We start from the raw sequence: 19,520 nt of genomic DNA on the forward strand, positions 1-19,520 counted from the left end.
GGTTTACACACTGTGTGGGGGTTGCTAAGCTCAGGGTTTACACATTTAGGGGCTCTGCCTCAGAGTTTACACACCCAGGGAAATCAGCAGCACTGGTGATTCTAGTGCAGTGGCTTCATTTTGAGACTGTTTGGAAGATTGGCAGGCAAGTTTAAGCTTTATTTATGAATAGTCTTCCTCTATGAATGGCAAGCCTCTTTCTTGTGCAAAATAGAGATGAATTTATGATTTTTATAGAAACCAGGTGATTTTCTGCCTGGTGGGCTTGTCTTTCAAGGCAGGCAAAATTCAGTGTTTTTCATTTTGAGACACTTGCCAGAGGCTATGAGGAAGATGGAAACATATGAAGTACTGTGATCAGTGCCCTGTTGGAATTTCCAAGTTAAGCAATTTAACTCTTTCATGTTGGTTCCTGTGTTGTGAATTCTGACTTTTAGGTTACAAATAGATTAAATTGGATTTTAAATATGTAAGTATTTTTTGTGTGTAAATAAGTTAGTATATTAAAAATGGCTCAACCATGGGCATGAAGATTTAGAAAAAAATTCCAAAAGGTAAAAAGCGCCTTATTTTAATAGCTTGATTATTGTGCTAATCTTTTTTCAATGTCATCATTGCTACTCAGGGAGAAAAGTTTGGACCCTTTGCTGGGGAGAAGAGAATGCCTGAAGACTTGGATGAAAATATGGATTACAGGCTGATGTGGGAGGTGAGGATGTGGCTGTTAAATGTTAAACATGTGCTTTTCTTTATACTGTTTAATGCAATTATAAGGCCATGTGAGTTGTGAATCAATACTGACTCCAGTTAAGTATTTAAGTATTGAAATGTCTTAATTTTGAAGTTCAATATTAAAAAAATTAAGACTGCTGAAATACTTTCCTAGACAATTTTCTTAGAACTCTGGGATTTATAGTTCATCATTGAGAAGGAAGTATTCCAGGTATAAGGATGCTTAGATTTCAAAGTAAACATGCACTGAATTTAGAATTTGAATTTTATAAATGAAATTATACTTTTCCTTTAATCTTTATTTCCCCACTGAAGCTCTAATTGTATGAAAACAATTCCAAATTTTATGTTTGACCAAAAATTCCACCTTAAAATGTATTTTACCTTTAAAAACATACAGTTAAAGAACGATGGCACTGTGGACAGCCTTTGCACTCTAAAGTTTCTCTGATGCAGGGATCTAATCATCCAGGTTTATGTCTGTATATAATGAGAATTGTCATAATAGATTTGCCAATTACATTCGTTGCTGCTCTTTTCTAGTTATTAGAAAAAGGGACTAAGGAATAAAAATGGGGAAGCAGAGGTATTGAGACTGTTGAAGGAAAATTTGGAAAACTTGGCCCAAGGAATTTTATTTGATGGTTTCTATGAGAAAGGTAAGGGCTGAGATGTTTGTCAGTGTAGCTGAAAGAGGCAGAGATTATAAATCAGAAAAGCTGCACAGAGAATGAGAGATAGAGAGTCTCTCTGTGTATGTGTCAGTCAGGGTCTTAGGAAAAGCAGAACTAGTATCTTATATACTAGTTATATAAGAACTAGTATCTCATATACATGTAAAAGGAGATTTAATTCAAGGTATTCTCTAAAGCAGATGTGGGATGGCAAGTCTGAAATCTGTAGAGCAAGCCCACGGGTTGGAAACCCAGGAGTTAATGCTGCAGTTTTTAGGCAGAATTTCTGTTTTTAAAAAACCTCAGTTTTTGCTCCTAAGGCATTTGGGTGAGAGTCACACACATTATGGAGGATAATCTCCTTTACTTCAAATCTATTGTGTAGATGATAGCATCTACAAACTAACTATACGACACCACCTAGATGAATGTTTGATTGAGTAAATGAGTGCTGTAGCTTAGCGAAGTTGACATAAAATCATCATAGTGTGTTGTCTGCAAGAGAAGCACATTTATAAGCTCATCCCTGGTTACTCAGCCTGCTGGGAGTAAGGAGTGAGGGTGTCTGAGGCGTTCTCTGAAAGGTTTCTATAGTGCACATGATGGAAATCGAAATTAACATAGTCTTCATTGTAATTTAAGTGTAAAGTGTTATCAGTACTGCTTTAATTTACATGCTGTTTTAATTATGAACCTAAAAATATTTTTAGTGGCTTTCACTATTTTTCTATAAGGCCATAATTTTCTCAGCAGTTAATTTTTTTAATATGAAGGTTTTTCAGAAATCAAACATTATATGACAAAAGCTAACCCAAGTAAGTCACATAAATGTTAAAAATAACAATATTTAATGGGTTATTAATGTCTTTTGATATTTATTTTATTGTCTGAAAATTTCAGTGTGATGGCCAAGTTAATGTTTTGCACAGCTGGTTATGGGGCATTGCTAAAGAGATAACATAATTTTTATTTTGAAAAGAAAACTTATAGATAAGAAAATTGAGGCTGTTTTGTGCTGTTGTATGGTGGCAGTTGAGCAGTGGATCTAGTTTTACGTTGTCTCTATGGTGCTTCAATGTTTTGTTTTTACACATTAACATCCCAAGTCCTCTCACTTTGCCACTCAAAGAGCTATTAATTTTATACTTAAGTAATGTTCAGTTCATGTAATGATTGCTATCTTTATTTTACTTCACACTTTATGTTCATGCTTTGAACAAGTAATATTTGTCCTTGTCACACAGTTCAGAGAGTATAAAAAGGTAAAAGTCTATCGTCTTCAAGCCAGCTCCATTCTCCCAAGGTCTTTGCTGCATTTAATCCCTTAGTCACCTACTTTTCTCTGCTCTGCCCAGTTGGGTTGCTGGTGGGGGAAGGAAACAAGTGCTTTCTCAGTGGCATATCTCTTTGTGTGTGTGTGTGGGGGGGGTGCATGTAAAAAATAGTGAACTCCTTTTGAACTGCAGATGTAGTTGTTGGGCGTTATCCTATCATTTATTATGTTAAGTGAGTGAGCTGATTCCAACTTTCAGTTTTAGCATCAGAGGTACCAGAATTCATAAAGAGCACTGAGAAGGAATTACTGCACCTACTGTTGGTTCCTTTCCTAGAATCCTTGAGTGTTCTCAAAGGAAGATAATGAGCCTTCAATAGAGGCTGGTTATTGAAGACGCAGGGCCCTTTTACTGCATTTTTCATCACCATGCAGCTCCCAAATGGGTAGCCTTCTCAAGCCAATAATTGCCAATGTTGTGGCTATGGAAATGGACCACGTACTGGTGATAATATCTACACGTGATGCCTGTGAGACAGTAACAACCATAGCTCTTGCTCATTTAAGTTTACACTTCCTTGTGGTACTGGTGATTCTGGTAAATAGGGCAGAACCCATGAGTGGCTATTACATACTGAAGAACTTGGAGGTGCCAGGCAAGATTGACCATGCTGGCATATGTGAGCCACCTGGTAGTTTGAGACAGTGCATGAAGGGATTTCAGGACCAATGGGGCCTCTGATACTCTCCACTGGCTGCAAACTCTTCCTTCTCCCAGAGGTGCAGCTTAGAATTTACTCTGCTCCTTGCTTCAGAGCTTTCACACAACCTCAGTCTCTATGGTGTCAGAAGAGATTGAGTCTTGTCTGTCCTTAATGCTTCTTGATACTCTCAAATTTTTTATTTTAAAATAAAGCACATTAGAAAAATTCTGGGTTTGTCAGGCCATAGGCCAGTTGTGTAGCTGGAGGTTGGGAGCCAGTGTGAGTTAAATGCTTCCTAAGGGCAATCTGGTTGTCAGTATTGTGTTCTGTTCTTCCTCCAGTCAGAAGTCCTTATGCCTTCTTTTTGCCACGTGATTTGGAGTTTAAGATACCTTTCTTTTCTCCCTCTACTTTCTCAGACTCACCCTTATGACCAAAGTCCATTTATGTACTGTTACCAAAACTCTCAACAATACTTTAATACTCCACATCATTCACTTTCTATAATTTTGCTTAGGAATTTAAAAAGTATCTCCTCTTCAGCCACTGGGTACATATCTTTGCATCTTGGCACCTAAAAGCAGACACAGCTTGTACATTTTTCTTGCTACCTGCACTGACCATTATTGTCGTTATTTCTAAGGGTATGCAGACACCTTTATTACAAGATCCAAACCAACAAAAACAAAATTATTTGTGCACAGTGATTGGAAGAAGTCCCAACAGGACTTAATTCCTGCGGTCACAGGACAGGAACGCACAGGGAGGTCTCGGCCACGGGCGGAGGGTAGGTGAAACTGTGCCTCTGCTCTGTTCTTGCTTCTGGCCCCTGAGCCGCCCTGCATCCCTTGGCCGGATCACGAGGGAACAGGTTCCAGCGCCTTTGTCTCTGGAGCAGCTCAGATCTCCCAACCCCAGGTGAACCCACGTGGTCCGGGGCTTAGCCGATCCCGCCAGGCAGGGGAGGCGCACTCTGTGTCGCTTCAGATGCGCCTGCGGTGTTCCTCACATGGTCCATCGAGTGACACAGGTGTGTTACCCAGCCGCCACAGGAGGCTTTTAGCAGTACCTAGCATGTAGCAGTAAATAAGCTCCAATCCTCCCTTTTCTGACTTGGGCTCGGATGTACCCTGACAAGCAACCAGGCCTCCGTTCCTTTTCTCCAGGCACCTGGCTCCTGCAGAGCCAGACAGTTGGCAGCTGCTGCTGCACCTGCCCGCCTCATGCGCACCCTCCGCTATTGAGGTGATCTTTAAAATGGGCATACAGTGCCTGGATCCTGCAAATACTCTGCGCTGTCGGCTCTGGGTTCCAAAGTAGTTCTCCAGCATTGGCTGCAGGAGGTTTTGTGTAGTAACTGGTCTGTGAACACTTGATGTTGTGCTGACTTTTCCAGGGGAGTCATTCACTCCTGAACTTTCATCTACATGCGACCACTCTCACTCGTGCTGGGCTGGTCAGCCTCTTAGTCTTAAGCTCACGGATGCGGTGGGTGTTCGTGGTGAGACCGCACATTCAAGGAGACAGACGTTGTGTCACAGTTGTGTAAGAGTAGGTGGGCCTTCTGTGGACGGGCGTTCTTAACCATGCAGCTAGTTAGGACTCTTGGCAGAGTCCCTAAGAAACACTTATAAAATGAAGATTTCAGTGAAATATACAGATTCTTGGTGGTATTTTTATAGGAAAAAAAAAAGATCTCTCTTACTTGAGTACAGATTGTTTTCTTGCTATTATCTGTAACTCATACTGAAAAAAAAAAAGAGTTTATCTCAACACAAGGCCGTTAGGAACAGAACAAAATAAATAAAGCTGAAACGTTGCTTTTGGTAAAGGTCTCTGGTGTTGTCAGGGTTCCATATGAAACACAGTGTGGGACACAAAGTACCCTGAGAGCAGTCTACCTGCATAAACCTGACAAATATGTTTACAAAGTTTTACGTTCATTTATTTTCCTAAAACTACTCTCTGGAGGAATAGTGAGGAAAACTTTTTTTTTTTCAAAGAGTGAGCCAGTAGAATTATCAAGGCAATTAGTCATTAGAATTTACTAGATAGCTGTATATTACAAAATACAGCATGTCAAAATGATCTTAATTTTACTTATTTTTGTCAGCAGAAAAGACTTACTACCTCTAGGTAAATAACATGTTTTCAAAATATAGTTGCTTAAATGTAAGGTTATAAGGTTTGCATGTGTCTTTGTACCAAATCTCCTGTAGTTTCAGAAATTATTTCAAAATAATTGTATATACCTGGTGAGCTGGGGCCATTTCTATAACTGATGGGCTGCAAAAACATCTTTATATCAGTTAAAATATATACAGAATGTTTTTGGAAGGTTTCGCTTTCAACTTCTAGTCCCCACTTCACTTACACACTGGGAATAGTCCCTAAATTAAAAGCTACCTTCTCTCATTGGTTCTATCAGAGAAGAACACTTAGGAACCAGATGAAGACCAAAATATCTCCTTCATTAGTGAGTGTGTAATAACTCTAAAGCTGGATTAGAGACTGTGACTGAGAATCCAGTCCAGAAGGGGACTTCAAACTCTGTTTTTAAATCTTGATCTTAGTACCACCTGGGGCAACAGTTGGGTTGTAGAGTAGAGTCCAAATATATTTTTCAGCTGTCTGCATGGAGACTGTGGCTTGATTCAGACTTATTTGGACATAACTGGATTGGAGGGTAGGAGAACATGGTAGAGAAGTCTGCAGCCTGTATACTACTTTAGTCTGATGGTAGACCAGTTTCCTAACAAGGCAGTGGGTTGGGCACAGAGAGGAAATCACTGTGCTTTTTTTCTTGAAGTATGGTAACCAAAAAGAAGTGTCCAGATCAGTGTCTGTTAGGGTCCCAATGCTCAGCTGAGGAAAGAGCTGTGAAGTAGATTTATTCTAATTTATTCTGTCACGGGGAGAAAAAGAAAGGAAATATGTGAAGGGGGAATATAGGTTCTTTACTGAGAACATGTAGAATTATTTCTCTTTCTCTTACTAAAAAATGATTAATTTGCTTGAAATTCTTCACAGAAAAGAAAAAAGGCACAGCGGGTGAAGCACAACAGAAAGAAGAAGTTGGAGCATCCTTAGTCTTACAGAGCCTTAAGGGTGCAATAAAGCTCTTGTTCCCCAGGGACTTATATTTGATAAGGAAAAATAGAATAAAACATCCTTAATAATTAATATAATGGTGCTTAGTGATACAGGATATAAAGAAAATAGGGCAACGTCAGGCACCGGTAACTCACACCTGCAATCCTCGCTACTCAGGAGGCAGAAATCAGGAAGATCGCTGTTAGAAGCCAGCCCTGGATAAATAGTTTGAGACCCCATGTCAAAAACACCCAACACAAAAAAGTGCTGACAGAGTGGCTCAAGGGGGAAGAGCACCTGCCTTGCAAGCGTGAAGTGAGGTCCTGAGTTTAAAACCCAGTGCTGCCAAAAAAAAAAAAAAAAAAAACTTCTTTCTGATAAGAACTTGAACACAGAAATGGCACTTATGTTAATGATCACACAGAACAGAATAAGACTAAACAGAAGAATGATTTGCTTAAGGGTATTAAACAGCTTTTAAAAAAAGGACTACTAGAGTGACAGAGGCTATATGGAGGAAACTTTGGAGAGGTGAATTAATAATCTGATGAGTCTCTTCTGTTGGGAAAGTGGACAGACTTTTAACTTCTGCTGCCTCTGACAGCCTAAAAATCTGAGCTCAGCTTGTGGAGAAGATTAACTGTTGGTGAGAAGGTACAGCTTTTAGAAATCTTGTGGGACTGGAGTGACACTATCAGACATTCAGAGGGACTTAAAAACATTGTTGACTCCTCAGGACATTTGCAGAATTATGGAACTGCATGGTGGAAGTCTGTAAGTCTAAATCATGCACTTCTGCAAAGCAGAGTGTTCTACAGCCTCATCTCCTAGTGCATACCTGCTTTGGAGCTGCATGGACTGGGTTTTAGCGCCCACTGAGGCAGATTGGGCCCTACCACAAGTATAGCCAGCCTTGAATCAGCTCATTCCTGGATATAATTGGAGAAATACTTCTGGATTTTCTAAATTTTTAAATATATTATGTCTAGCAGTTAATAAAAACTGACTACATGCTTAAGAAAGGATCCTTGAGTAAAACAAAGAGAAAAACTGGACAGTGAAACTGACTTAAGGATGATTCAAATACTGATTGGAAGACTTTGTAGTAAATCATGATGGATATATTCTATCAAGTGAAAGAAAAGATGAGGGAAACAGGTGAACCTGGAGGATTTTACAAAAACAATTGAGATTATGTAAATGGAAAATGGATATTCTAGAGCAGAAAAAATATAACTGAAATCAAGAACTCAGTGTTTAAATTAGTAAATATGATAGCAAAAGACAGGATTAATGAAGAAGAAAAGAAACCAATAGAAAATATTGAGAATGAAGCACAGAGACTAAAAATAGTTGTTAGACAATGAAAATATCTGATATATATATATATAATTGTTAGAGCCTTTTAATGTTAGAAAGAGAGGAATGAAAAAAGTGGGCAGAAGCAAATTTGATGAGATAATGACTGAGAGTTTCCCAGGACTAGTATGAAACATTACCTGACAAGTTGGAGTTCTATGAACTTCAAACATTGGCAGTATAAAGAAAACCACATACAGGTACATCTTAGTAAAACTGTTGAAAAGCAAGACAATGATAAAAGCAGCTAAGAAAAACCAAACAAACCTACCACCATCGACAAAGACATTACCTTCAAGAAAGGAACAGAAAGACTGACAACTAACTTTTAACAGAAAAAGTAAAAGATGGACAACTGAATGATATTTTTAATGTGACGAAAGTAAACAGCTGTCACTCTAGCATTCAGTATGCAGCAAAAATATCATTAAGAAAGGAAGGCATGGTTTTCCACAACTCTTCAAATGTGACTAGCTTGCCATGTGACTGGTTCTTTAAGTTCTTCATATAGCATTAGCCTTAAACATAAGTCTTCACTGTTCTTCAAATGAGAAAACTAAGCCCACTAATAAATATCAGCCAGAGGAAAACTTTCTTACTCTGGATTCTCTAAAGGGGCAGAAAAATCAGGAAGCATTTAAATTTATGGAATTGAAATAGAGACACTATGGACAAGCCAGTAAGAGAATTTCCAGGGTAGAACAGATAATGTTATAACTCTGCAAACTATTCAAGAGATGTCCTAATTGAACTCTGGAATCCTTGGTGCAGGGATAATGTATGTTAACTATGTGCAAATGCCTGTCTTGCTTAGGTATGAGAATAAAGTGTCATACTGCCACTTCATAATTGAAGTGGCAGAATTTGAGGATATGGAATAATTATAGAATAGATTTCTATTTTGCTGAAGATCCTCATTTTAAAATTAAGTTTTCTCTAATTTCATCTCATTTAAATGGGTAACTGAAACCAAATGGGAATCTGGGAAGGACTTGATGAAAACCTTCAAGTCAGACATAAAATACTGCTGCTTGGAAGAGGTAGCATGAAAACTTGCAGACTTTCTTCATATGTTCACTAATGATTCTGATGCAAGTGCACAGATGCAGGTGAATTATAGCTTGTCAAATATGTACTTTAGTCTAATATGATCAAAGAAACAACCTAATGCTTCTTAGCAGAATTTTAAAGTATAAAGATACAGAAAGCTGAAAATAAAAGTATGCACTTTTATACTATTCTATAAAGTGGTTTTAAGGAAGAAACACTGTTAGAAAGAAAGAAGCTCAGTCCAGTAGAAGGTATATATGTTTGGGAAGGAAAAACTGAAAGTAGTAGCAGTGGAAATGGATACCCCTAATGGGAGATTTAAGCACATTTTTCCCAGTTGTGGACAGAGTAAGCAGGAAAGATTTATGAAGACTCTCATCAATGCAGTTAATACTCATGATCTGACTGGCAGATGCAGGACCCTGTATGCAATGACAGTTGATCAAATAATGCACATGATATACTTACCAAAATTAACCATATGCTGCTTATAAAACGAAAGTCAACAGATTTCATTTATCATAAGGTGAATTTCATTAAAAATCCTAGCAGTTATGGGGGTGTGGTAGGGTTGAGGGTAGAAGCAGATTCCATAATTTATGTGAAAATCCAAAGGGCTATGAATTGCCTAGGTAGACTTGAAGTAAAATAAAATAGTAAACCTGGAGGACAGATATCCATGCTTTATTTAAGGCATAGTATGTTTAGTACTGTGTTTTTGGCGAAAGATAGACAAATATGCATTATTTTTGACAAAGGTTAAATTAACAATACACTAGCAAAAGGATGACATTTTTAATACTTCTGTTGGTCAAAATGATATCCTTATGGAAGAATAATATTTTCATTCCTAATTCACATCATTTACAAAAATTGATGCAATATGATAGTAAATGTCAGAAAAAAACCTGTAAGCCTTTAAAAGAAATGTCATAGGAGATTCCTTCATGACCAAGGATAGGTAGATTTTTCTTAAGTAAGATATAATAAACACTAAGCTGAAAGGGAAAAAAAATGGTAGGTTGGAGAACAGTAAGCTGGTTTTGATGGCGTGTCTCTTGTGGTCTCACCTACTTGGGAGGCTGAGGCAGGAGGATTGAGAGGGTTGTGAGTGTGAGGTCAGCCTGGGCAAAATAGACTGTGGAAGGAAGGAAATGAGAGGAAGGGAGGAAGGGAAAAAAAAGAAAAAAAAAAAAGGAAAAGAAAAAAAAAGGAAAAGAAAAAATGTTGAAGAGTATTAAAACTGCTAACTGTTCATAAGAAGATACCATAAAGAGAAGGAAAAAGAAATAATAGAGTAGAAGATAGTAGAAATACACATATCTGAGAAACAGTTTGTATCCTTAATATATTAGCAACTTATAAAAATTGATTTGAAAGAAAAGAAAAATGGTCAAAACACATGAACAAGCATGTCACATGAGAAGATATCCAATCCAAATGGGGATAAACATAAAAAGATGTTGAATTCTTCAATATCTAGGACACGCAAACCAAAGCCATGAATTGCCATAGCACGTCCACCAGAATGACTAAAATTAAAAAGCCAGTGTCAAATATTTGCAAGGATTACCTGAAAATCTTATATATTGCTGCTGTGTTTGCTTTTAAATTGGTACAGTCACTTTGGAAAACCATTTCCTGGTATTAACTAGAGCTGAATATATGCATATGATATGACTGGGCAATCTCATTTGTCAAATATCCAATGGAAATTTGTTTGCATGTTTACTAAAGACTTGTGCAAGAATCCTGTTCTAAAGGAAAGAAGCCAAATACCTGTCTACAGGCAAATGGACAAATTCATTTTGGTATACTCATAAAATGGGATTTTGCAAAGCTTTTATAATAGTGAATATATTGCTACTATGCTTAGCAACATGAATGAATATCCCCAATGTAGCCTAGAGCAAAAGAAGCTGGCAACAAAGGACTATTAGAGTATGTTCAAAACCAGGTAAAATTAAGCTAAGAAATTATAAATAAGGATTATGGCTACCTCATTGTGAGGGCAGCAATTGGAAGTTGGGACCCAGAAAGACTTTTGGGGTGTTCTTTCTTTTGTTTCTTTTTTTGGCAGTACTAGGTTTTGAACTTAGGGCTTCCTATTTGGTAGGCAGGTACTCTACTACTTGAACCATGCCTGCAGCCCATTTTTGGCTTTATTTTTCATACAGGGCCTCACATTTTTGTCCATGGCTGACCTGGTCTGGGATCTACCTACACAGAGCCTCTTAAATAGCTGGGGTCATCGATACATACCATCATGCCTGGTTTATTGATTGAGGTGGAGTCTGGATAACTTTTTCTCCCCTGCTGGACTCAAACCTTTATCATCCCAATATCTATTTTGTAGGCAGCAAGGATTATAGATTTGAACCATTGCATCTTATCCTGTGGAGCGCTCTTTCTTGATCTATGCCAGTTACATGGGTGTGTTTATTTTATGAGAATTCATTGAGGTATATGCTTAAAAGTTTCTGTACCTTTCAGTAACTGTGTTTCATTTCAGTAAGAAGTTTAAGAGAAAGAATAATGGGATGGCAATAGGTTTCTACTTTAGCTTGCTCTCAGGGTGTGCCGAGACCCAAACAGAGTGGCAGCCAAATGAAGAAGACTTGGGTTAAGAATCCAGAGGGCAGCATAGATGGCAATGGTCTTGGACTGCTCAAAGGACAGAAAGGCAGGGGGATCTATTTTGATTCCGTTGCTGTAGTCTAGCAGTGATTTGAATTTGGGTCTTAGAAAAAGAGATTGTGAGAAGAGACTGGCTTCTAGTTGTAAGTTGCAGCTAACTGACAGCCATAGGACTTGCTGATGGATTATGTGTTGAAAGAGCGCAATCAAGAATGACTTTTGTGTGATTGGTACGAGGGTGGGAAGTGGTGACATTTCTGAGCTAGGGGAGCTGGAGAGTGAAAATGAGAGTGAGGGAGGATGGAATGTCCTACCTCCAGGGCCCTGCAGAGAGGGCATTGTCTTACTGTCTTTACTCTCCAGGTCTTTGCACAGTTTATTATGAACATAAAAAAATCGCATAAGCGTTTATTTCATATTCAGTGACTATATTAAATACATGCATAAACTTTTTACTGTTTGGCATTCTTAGAAAGTATGTAACTTGGAGGTAATGAAAAAGAAACTGTTGATTCCCTTAATGTTTTACTGGCTGGGTTTGCCTACTTTGTAGAAATTTTTCTTTTCTTTTACATGAAGATGGTGATTTGATTGAAATGAAGGTTTTAAAGAAGCTGATTGGCTGGATGTTAAAATGGACATTTGGTTTACATGTTTTTCTCTTTCTTTGCAGTTATTTTGTGATTATAGTTGTTCTCCTGTTGGGAACTCGACTCAGTACCAGGTTTCCAATGTGTTTTCATTTTTGGAAAAAAATGTTTTCAATTGTTTAAAATCTTTTATTTTTTTTTATTGTTTATAGAAGTCCTTTTAGGTGTTTGGAACAAAGAAGTCTCTTTACCAAATGTTTTTATTTTGCAGACGATAAGATTTTGTTTTAGGTTCCAAATGGAACTACTTAGTGTAGACATAGTGGAAAAATGCCACCTATGAAGCTTTGTGGAATGCTGGAACTGCTGAAACAAATATCATATGGGATTTCTCCTGATACTAGTCCTGTAGTTAGGGGAAAAGCAAAGCAAGTGAATGTTATGTGTCTTCCGGAAGTCTTAGATTTGTTTTGTGCTTGCCTTAACACGATGGCCCCTAGAACTTCTGGCATTCTGTCAAATTTCATGTATGATTAAAAGAGTGCTGTGAATTCATGGCCAAGTTGTTTAATTAAAACAAGTAAACAAACAAACAAAAACCAAGCCATCTGCTGTGTTGTTGGAGTACATCTGCCATCACAGCTTATAGCATTCTTAAGAATTTTTTCAAATGGTTGCAAATAATGGCAACTCCTACTACAATGTGTTTAAATAATAAGAACATACATTATATCAGATACGGAGATGATTATTTGTTGAGCAGGCTGCAGGGATAGTTGATTAATCAGCTTAATGATGTCATCCAGGTTCTTTCCACTTTTCTACTTTGCCTACCTCAGTAGTGGCTTAATCAAGTTATTTTAAAATGTTTTTTCTACCCACTAATATACCATACACAATTTTATTTGATGAGCCATACTTATGTAAGCTATTTTCCAAACATGGAATACAAAAAAATTAGTTAATTCCTTAAGACCAGTTTCAGAGGAAGTATTTCAGATCCTTAAAAAGTTCTCTGAAGATGAATGTGTATGTCTTTGGAGGTAAAACCTTTTAGTATGCAGAAATTGAGGGATTGGTATAAGTTTTAGTATTTACTGCATAAGTAAATATAAAAGAGTTTCATCAAATTAGTGGTTATCAGATTTCCTCTGTTTTTAGATTTTTAGCTATATACAAAAAAAAACCAAGACAAAAGAAAACCAGCTTTAAGAAAGTGTGGTGCTGGGGTGATGTATTCATTAGCTTTGTATTATTATAACAAAAGACTGGAGGCAACTAGCTTTATAAAGTTGGCTCACAGTTTTTGGAGTTTCAGAGTTCAAAATTGGACTTGGGTTTGGGCTCTGGTGACAGCGGTAGGTGGCATCACATCACTGTAGGAAAACTTGGGCATGAGTGGTCACATCCTTATCATGATCCCTCAACCTCCAAATAGAACACCCTGGAGCCCAGCCTTTAACATTCAAGCCTTTGCTAAATACTCAGCAGCCAACGGTAGCAGGCACTGAGACTGACTGAACTTTATGGGTGCCTTCTAACCCTGTAATACTGGATGATTCTGTTTATATTGAGAGCTGAAGAAAAGAGAAAGCCAAAGGAGAAAATTTAAGTAATTTACTTGCATTCAAATCTTTCAATCTCTTCTGAAGTAACACTGTAAAAGAAACCTATTTAACCTTAAGTGTACAAATGGTCACTGTCCACTGTGGTAGCAACTGAGTGCATGTGACCATAGAAGCACTTGAAGTCTAGCTAGTACTACTGAGGACTGAATATTTTATTTCGTTTTAAAATTTAGTTTAACTAGTTTAAAAAACAGAAGCAGTTAAAATGTCTTCATATTTTTAGAAAGAATTTTCTTAAGTTTTTTTTTTTTTTTTTTGAGAAAAGTTCTCACTCTGTAGTCCAGGCTGGCTTCAAACTCGAAATCCTTCTGCCTCACCCTCCTGACGAGCACCATCATACCTGGCCATAGATTTATGCTTTGACAGGACTACATTTTAATCTTTTTTGAGACTTACCGTTGTATTGTAGGGTGTGAATCTCAAGCAGAATCTACTTTCGTTGTTTGTAGGATCTGTGAAACCACCTAGTAATACCCTAGTAGAAGATTCACAAAAAGCTTCTGAACCATGCTCCTTTCACAGCAGACCACTGAACATCAACGTGAGGGCTCTTTGTAGGCAACATGCTGAACATTTGTGCTGGCTGTTCTGGGCATAATAAGAGGAATTCCTAGACTGGGATTTATCTTATGATCGCCAAGGGGCACATTGGCAGGGATTGGTGTATGGGATGGCAGCTGAATGGCGTTTCTGGCAGGGTATGCTGGGAGGTGGGATATGTGCCTCAGCAGGGAAAGGGGACAGTTGCTGTTGGATAAGGTAGAAGGAGTCCAGACTGGTGGGAAGAATCTGCAAATAGCATTTTGTAGCTTGTGCAGTTTTTGTGGTTCAGGTTCTTAAACAGAAGTTTGTGTTGTAGGTAGAGTTCACTATGAAGAGGCACTAATACTGCAGGCCTGACTGAACGCTCCACTCTCATACTGTGGTGTGGGTTGACATGAAGTTTTTTGCCTAGTTTTTTTTCACTAAAGCATCAACTGCTTTTTTCTGCCCATTTCTCCACCATATCACCTTGTTTCTGGCCTAACAATTGCTTTATTGTTGTACTAGTAAAAGAAAACAAGCTGTCCACTAATATCATTTGATAAAAATCTTCAGAAATCTTTCTGTAACTCAAATTCAGAGCTACTGAAAGAATAGATCACAGGTGAAAAGTCATGTATAGGTCCTAAAGTGGAAGTTCCAATTAAAGAGTGGCACTTACATTTACAGGTGCCATAGCCTCCTTCATTTGGTTCCTGTTTCAAGGGCTGGCTGGAGACAGGACATACTCTCTCAGTGCAGCTGCTGTCCTTCTCATTGCAGCTTCATTAGCAGTGCAGCTGTGGGACCTTCCCATGGTGCCTGCTCCTGCAGGTGCTGGAGAAGGGAGGAAGGGAAAGTGCCTGGGAAGGTGCTTGATGGGGTCCTTATGTATGCACAAGGGGTTCACAATAAAGTATTTTAAAGTATGATTTTGGCAGGATCTGAGAGTATCATTTTGGCTTGCTTGATTCTTGCTGAAAGAAAAAGTCCTTTTACAGTGGTGTGATTATAAAATAAAATATTTCAGGTATTGAAATTTTGTTGGAAAATTATGGAGAAAAGTGTGAAAGATAAAATAATTGCCCACAGACTTCGTGGCTTTGCTGACCATAAAGAAGATGGATTGAGTCAACGTTTGAAAACTCTCAAGTGCTCTTCTTTGACTTTAGATGAGTCATATGATGATGAGATACCACGTAATTTATATGTCCCATGCAGTTAGTTTCAAACTTCTTTACTACGAATTTGTAAAGAAATGTTAACTCATGGCCCAAATCAATGAACTTATCGTGTAGATTTTTTTAAAAAATTGTTTACAGGTTAGTTTCTTCATAGAAGATGGTGTTCTGGCTGTGAGAGGTTAAAAAAAAATCCAAATTTATGGAATTTTGGAAATGTAAGACTGATGTTTCCCATGTTGATTTTAATTCCACTTTATGATATTCATTGAAAATTTTTGCATTCAGTTTTCTGAAGTAGATTCTATGAAAAGTGCCATGGATTTAGTTGTTAAACTCATTCATTTCTGTGCAAATGATTTTAATTATTGTCAGTGTATGGAAGTAATAAAAACAATAGGGAACAATTTTTATCATACTCTTTGCCAGTACTTTATGGCTGAGTTGTGGAGAATTTTATAAGGATCTTCTTGAGATAGGAATGCTTAACAAGTAATCAAAGTCAACAAAACAAAACAAACAAACTAAAGAAATCCTTAGTGTAAATCATATCTTTTCACGAGTATCACACTGCATATAAATGAGCTAAATTTAAAGGAAAAACATTCTTTTAACCCAGGTGGTTGTTGAAACTTTAAAAAAAATTCTTGTGATATTGGAGGTTGAACTCAGGGACTTGCACTTGTTATTCAGGTACTCAATTTGATGCAGGCCTTCTTGCTTTTGAAACTTAATAATACAAAATCTGTAATATTTTTATACATTTAGCAAAATAAATAAATATATAGTTGATTTTAGTAATAGTATACAGTAGTATATAAACTTGTTATGAAAACAAGAAAAATTTGATGAATGCTTTGTTGATAATGATAAGTTTAAAATTATTTTTCAGTTTATGCAGTTTCCTTGGATTTAATTTGATTAACACTTTCTTGGTACTAGAGTTAATGAATTTACTTTACTTAAGATGCAGTGTTGAAATTAAAATGCATTTTTTCAAAGTCAAATCAATTCTTCTAGAAAGAGATGATCCAGTTTTGTGAATGTGCATAAGAATGAAAGGACAATGATTTTTTTTTTTTTTTGGTAGTTGATTTAGTTAGGGGAAAATTTTAAGTATCTTTAGAATAGCTTGGTTTCTTGAATCTATTTTTTAAATATGAATTTTATGAAATCTAAACTAAGATGAAGTATTTCTGATGGTAATTTATGAATTCCAATGTATGAATTGTATGTGCTATAAGCATAGTAAACACCTAGATTTCAAAGACTTGGAAGAATGTAAAATATCTCAATTTTTCTATGGACTAAATATTGAAATAATGATATTGGGTTAAATATCTGTTATTAAAATTAATTTTGCATGTTTCTTTTACTCTGCTTATGTAACTACTATTAACATTACACAGAGCTTGCACTATATACTTATCGAACAGCGTTGGCAAAGATGGTGTCAAGGGTAGCTTGAGTTTTTCCTCATGAATTGGCTCATTAGCAGAGTTGGAGAGAAGCCTAGGTTGTATTTATGGAGAAAGTGAATATTAATAGATTAGTTTGTATATATTTTAATTTTTGAATTGTTATGACATTTGGCCTTTAATCTTAGATTTAGCTTATTTTTTTTTCTGTTTTTGGGTATGTTTTAATTAACAAATTACATTTTAGAGTACCTCAGGTTTACAGAAAAAAAGCAGAAATTGCAGAGCTCCTATGTCCCCCTACATATCAATGTATTGATGATATATTATTACTGAGGTCTGTGGTTTACATTAAGTTCACTCTTTGTGGTTTTTATCCTGTGAGGTCTGGCAAATGTATCGTGGTATATGTGCACTGCTAAAATACGGTACAGAATAGTTTTCACTACTCCTTAAATCCCCTGTGCTGTGATCTATTCATCTCTCCCTCATTTTAGCTCCTGGCAATCACTAATATTTACTGTCTCTGTATTTGTGCATTTCTCTCCCCTCCCCTTTTCTTTTTCTTTTTTCTTTTTTTTTTGCAGTACTGTGGTTTGAATTCAAGGCCTCACACTTTCCTGGCAAGTGCTCTATCATGGGATTCTTACTTTTTAATTAAAAAGTTTTTTGGTGGTACTAGGGATTGAACTCAGGGCCTTGCACATGCTAGGCATGCAACTGTACCGCTTGAGCTATGCTCGCAGCCTTTCTGCTTGCATTTGTTTTTGAAATGTGGTGTCCCGAACTTTGTCTAAGCTGGTCTGGAACTCACATTCCTTCCACCTCTGTCTCCTGAGAAGTTGGGATTTACAGGCGTGCTTCACCATGCTTGGCAAGTTTTGTCTTTTGAAGAATGTCATTTAGTTGGAATCGTAAAGTATGTAGCCATTTCAGCATGTTTTCTTTCATTTAAGAATCTATACCTATAGATACAGATATTTAAGTTTCCTCTGTGTTTTTCTGAGGTTTAATAGCTCATTCCATTGTATGGATACAGTTTATATATTTGCTTGGTTTTCTTTATGTATTTACCCAGAACATCTTGTTTTCTTTCAAATTTTGGCTATTATAAATAAAGTTGCTATAAACAAGTATGGGCAGATTTTTGTGTGAACATATTCATCAGCTTATTTGAATAAATTCTGGAAGCATGATCACTGTATCATATGGTAAGAGTATGTTTAATTTTTGTTAGAAATTGCCAAACTGTCTTTCAAGTAGGCTGTATTATTTTGCAGTGAGTTACTGTTAGCATTTGATATTGTCATTGTTTTAAATTTTGGCTGTTCTCATAGACATGTAGTTGTATCTTACTGCTTTAATTTGCATTTCCCTAATGACATGCCATACTGAAAATTTCTTCATAGCCTTATTTGCATAGATAGATAACTTATTTGCCATCTGTATGTCTTTTTTGGTTGAGATATCTGTTATCTTCTTTGAGTTATAAGAATTCTTGTATCTTTTAGGTATCAATACACATTTTCTATTAGTCTCTGGCTTGTCTTTTTTATTCTATTTCTAGTATGTTTCATGGAGCAGATGATTTTAGTTTTAATACAGTCCAATTTATCAATTTACCTCTCATGGACAAGTGCTTTTGGTGTTGTATTTAAAAAGTTCTCTCTAAATTCAAGGTTACCTAGATTTTCTCTTATGTTATTTTCTACTAGTTTTATAGTTCTGCATTGTTACATTAAGGTCATATAAAATGGCTCATTTTGCAATGTTAATTTTGTGAAAGATGTAAGTAGGGATAGATGTAGCATAGATAGATATGTTTTTGTATGTTAATGTTCAGTTCCAGCATCATTTAATAAGAAAACTATCCTTTTTCTGTTGAATTGCTTTTGCTCCTTTGTCAGTGAGCTTATTATTATTATTATTTGAGACAATTCTTGCAAATTGCCTTTTAATTAGAAGGTAACTTTAAGAAGTTTATTTCTTGAAGAAGGGGGTGTTATACGTATAATAAGGTCAGAGTTGAAGAGGTATAGAAGATAGACCTTCTGTAGTCCTGATATACTTCATTAACAATTTCTGCTCAAAAATTGTGTTAATTCTTTCTGGAATATTTAGTTACCATTATGGACAGTTAACTGAGTTTTCAGATGTGTCTGAATGAATTCATTGACATCCAGTCTGAAAACAAGGTCAGTTTTGTAATTTATTATTTTTTTTTGTATTTCATGTTTTTTTTTCCCTTTATAGTTGTGATGGGTGGGGGTACATTGTGGCATTTACATAGGTTCTTAACAGTGTATCAAATATATCACATACGAATTTACCTTCTCAACCATTCTTTATTACCCCCCCTTATTTTATTACTTTTTGTCTTTGTTGTGTGGCCAGGAAAGAAGAGATTTCTACATACTTCATTTTATGTAGTAAATGAAGTTGTTCTAAAGAGAAGTGGATTTTAATTGAAATCCTGGAGTTAAAAATTGGTACAAGGAGTAGAAAAGCAACTGAATTGATAAGTTGCAATGTTAACCCAGGGACATAGTGTGGTTATCTCAGTAGTGGGCCACATAAATGACTAGTAAGGACAGCAAATGTTACCTTGGTTATTCACTTGGAATTCCAGTTTGAGTGATGTGGTATATAAATGTAGCCA

The 19,520-nt window shown here is 36.6% G+C and overlaps 1 protein-coding gene across 4 annotated transcripts in view; it reads left to right on the forward strand.

The window, feature by feature from the left end:
* Positions 1 to 19,520, forward strand: part of Prdm5 (PR/SET domain 5) — a 212,912-nt gene that overhangs the window by 17,277 nt on the left and 176,115 nt on the right. For all 4 annotated transcript variants that reach the window (XM_074041652.1, XM_074041653.1, XM_074041654.1 and 1 more), the window contains exon 2: positions 626 to 709. In XM_074041652.1, coding sequence (XP_073897753.1) covers positions 626 to 709 — 84 coding nt within the window. The remainder of the gene's footprint in view (positions 1 to 625; positions 710 to 19,520) is intronic.

The sequence above is a fragment of the Castor canadensis genome, chromosome 9 (assembly GCF_047511655.1).
Source record: "Castor canadensis chromosome 9, mCasCan1.hap1v2, whole genome shotgun sequence".
Classification (NCBI taxonomy): Eukaryota; Metazoa; Chordata; class Mammalia; order Rodentia; family Castoridae; genus Castor; species Castor canadensis.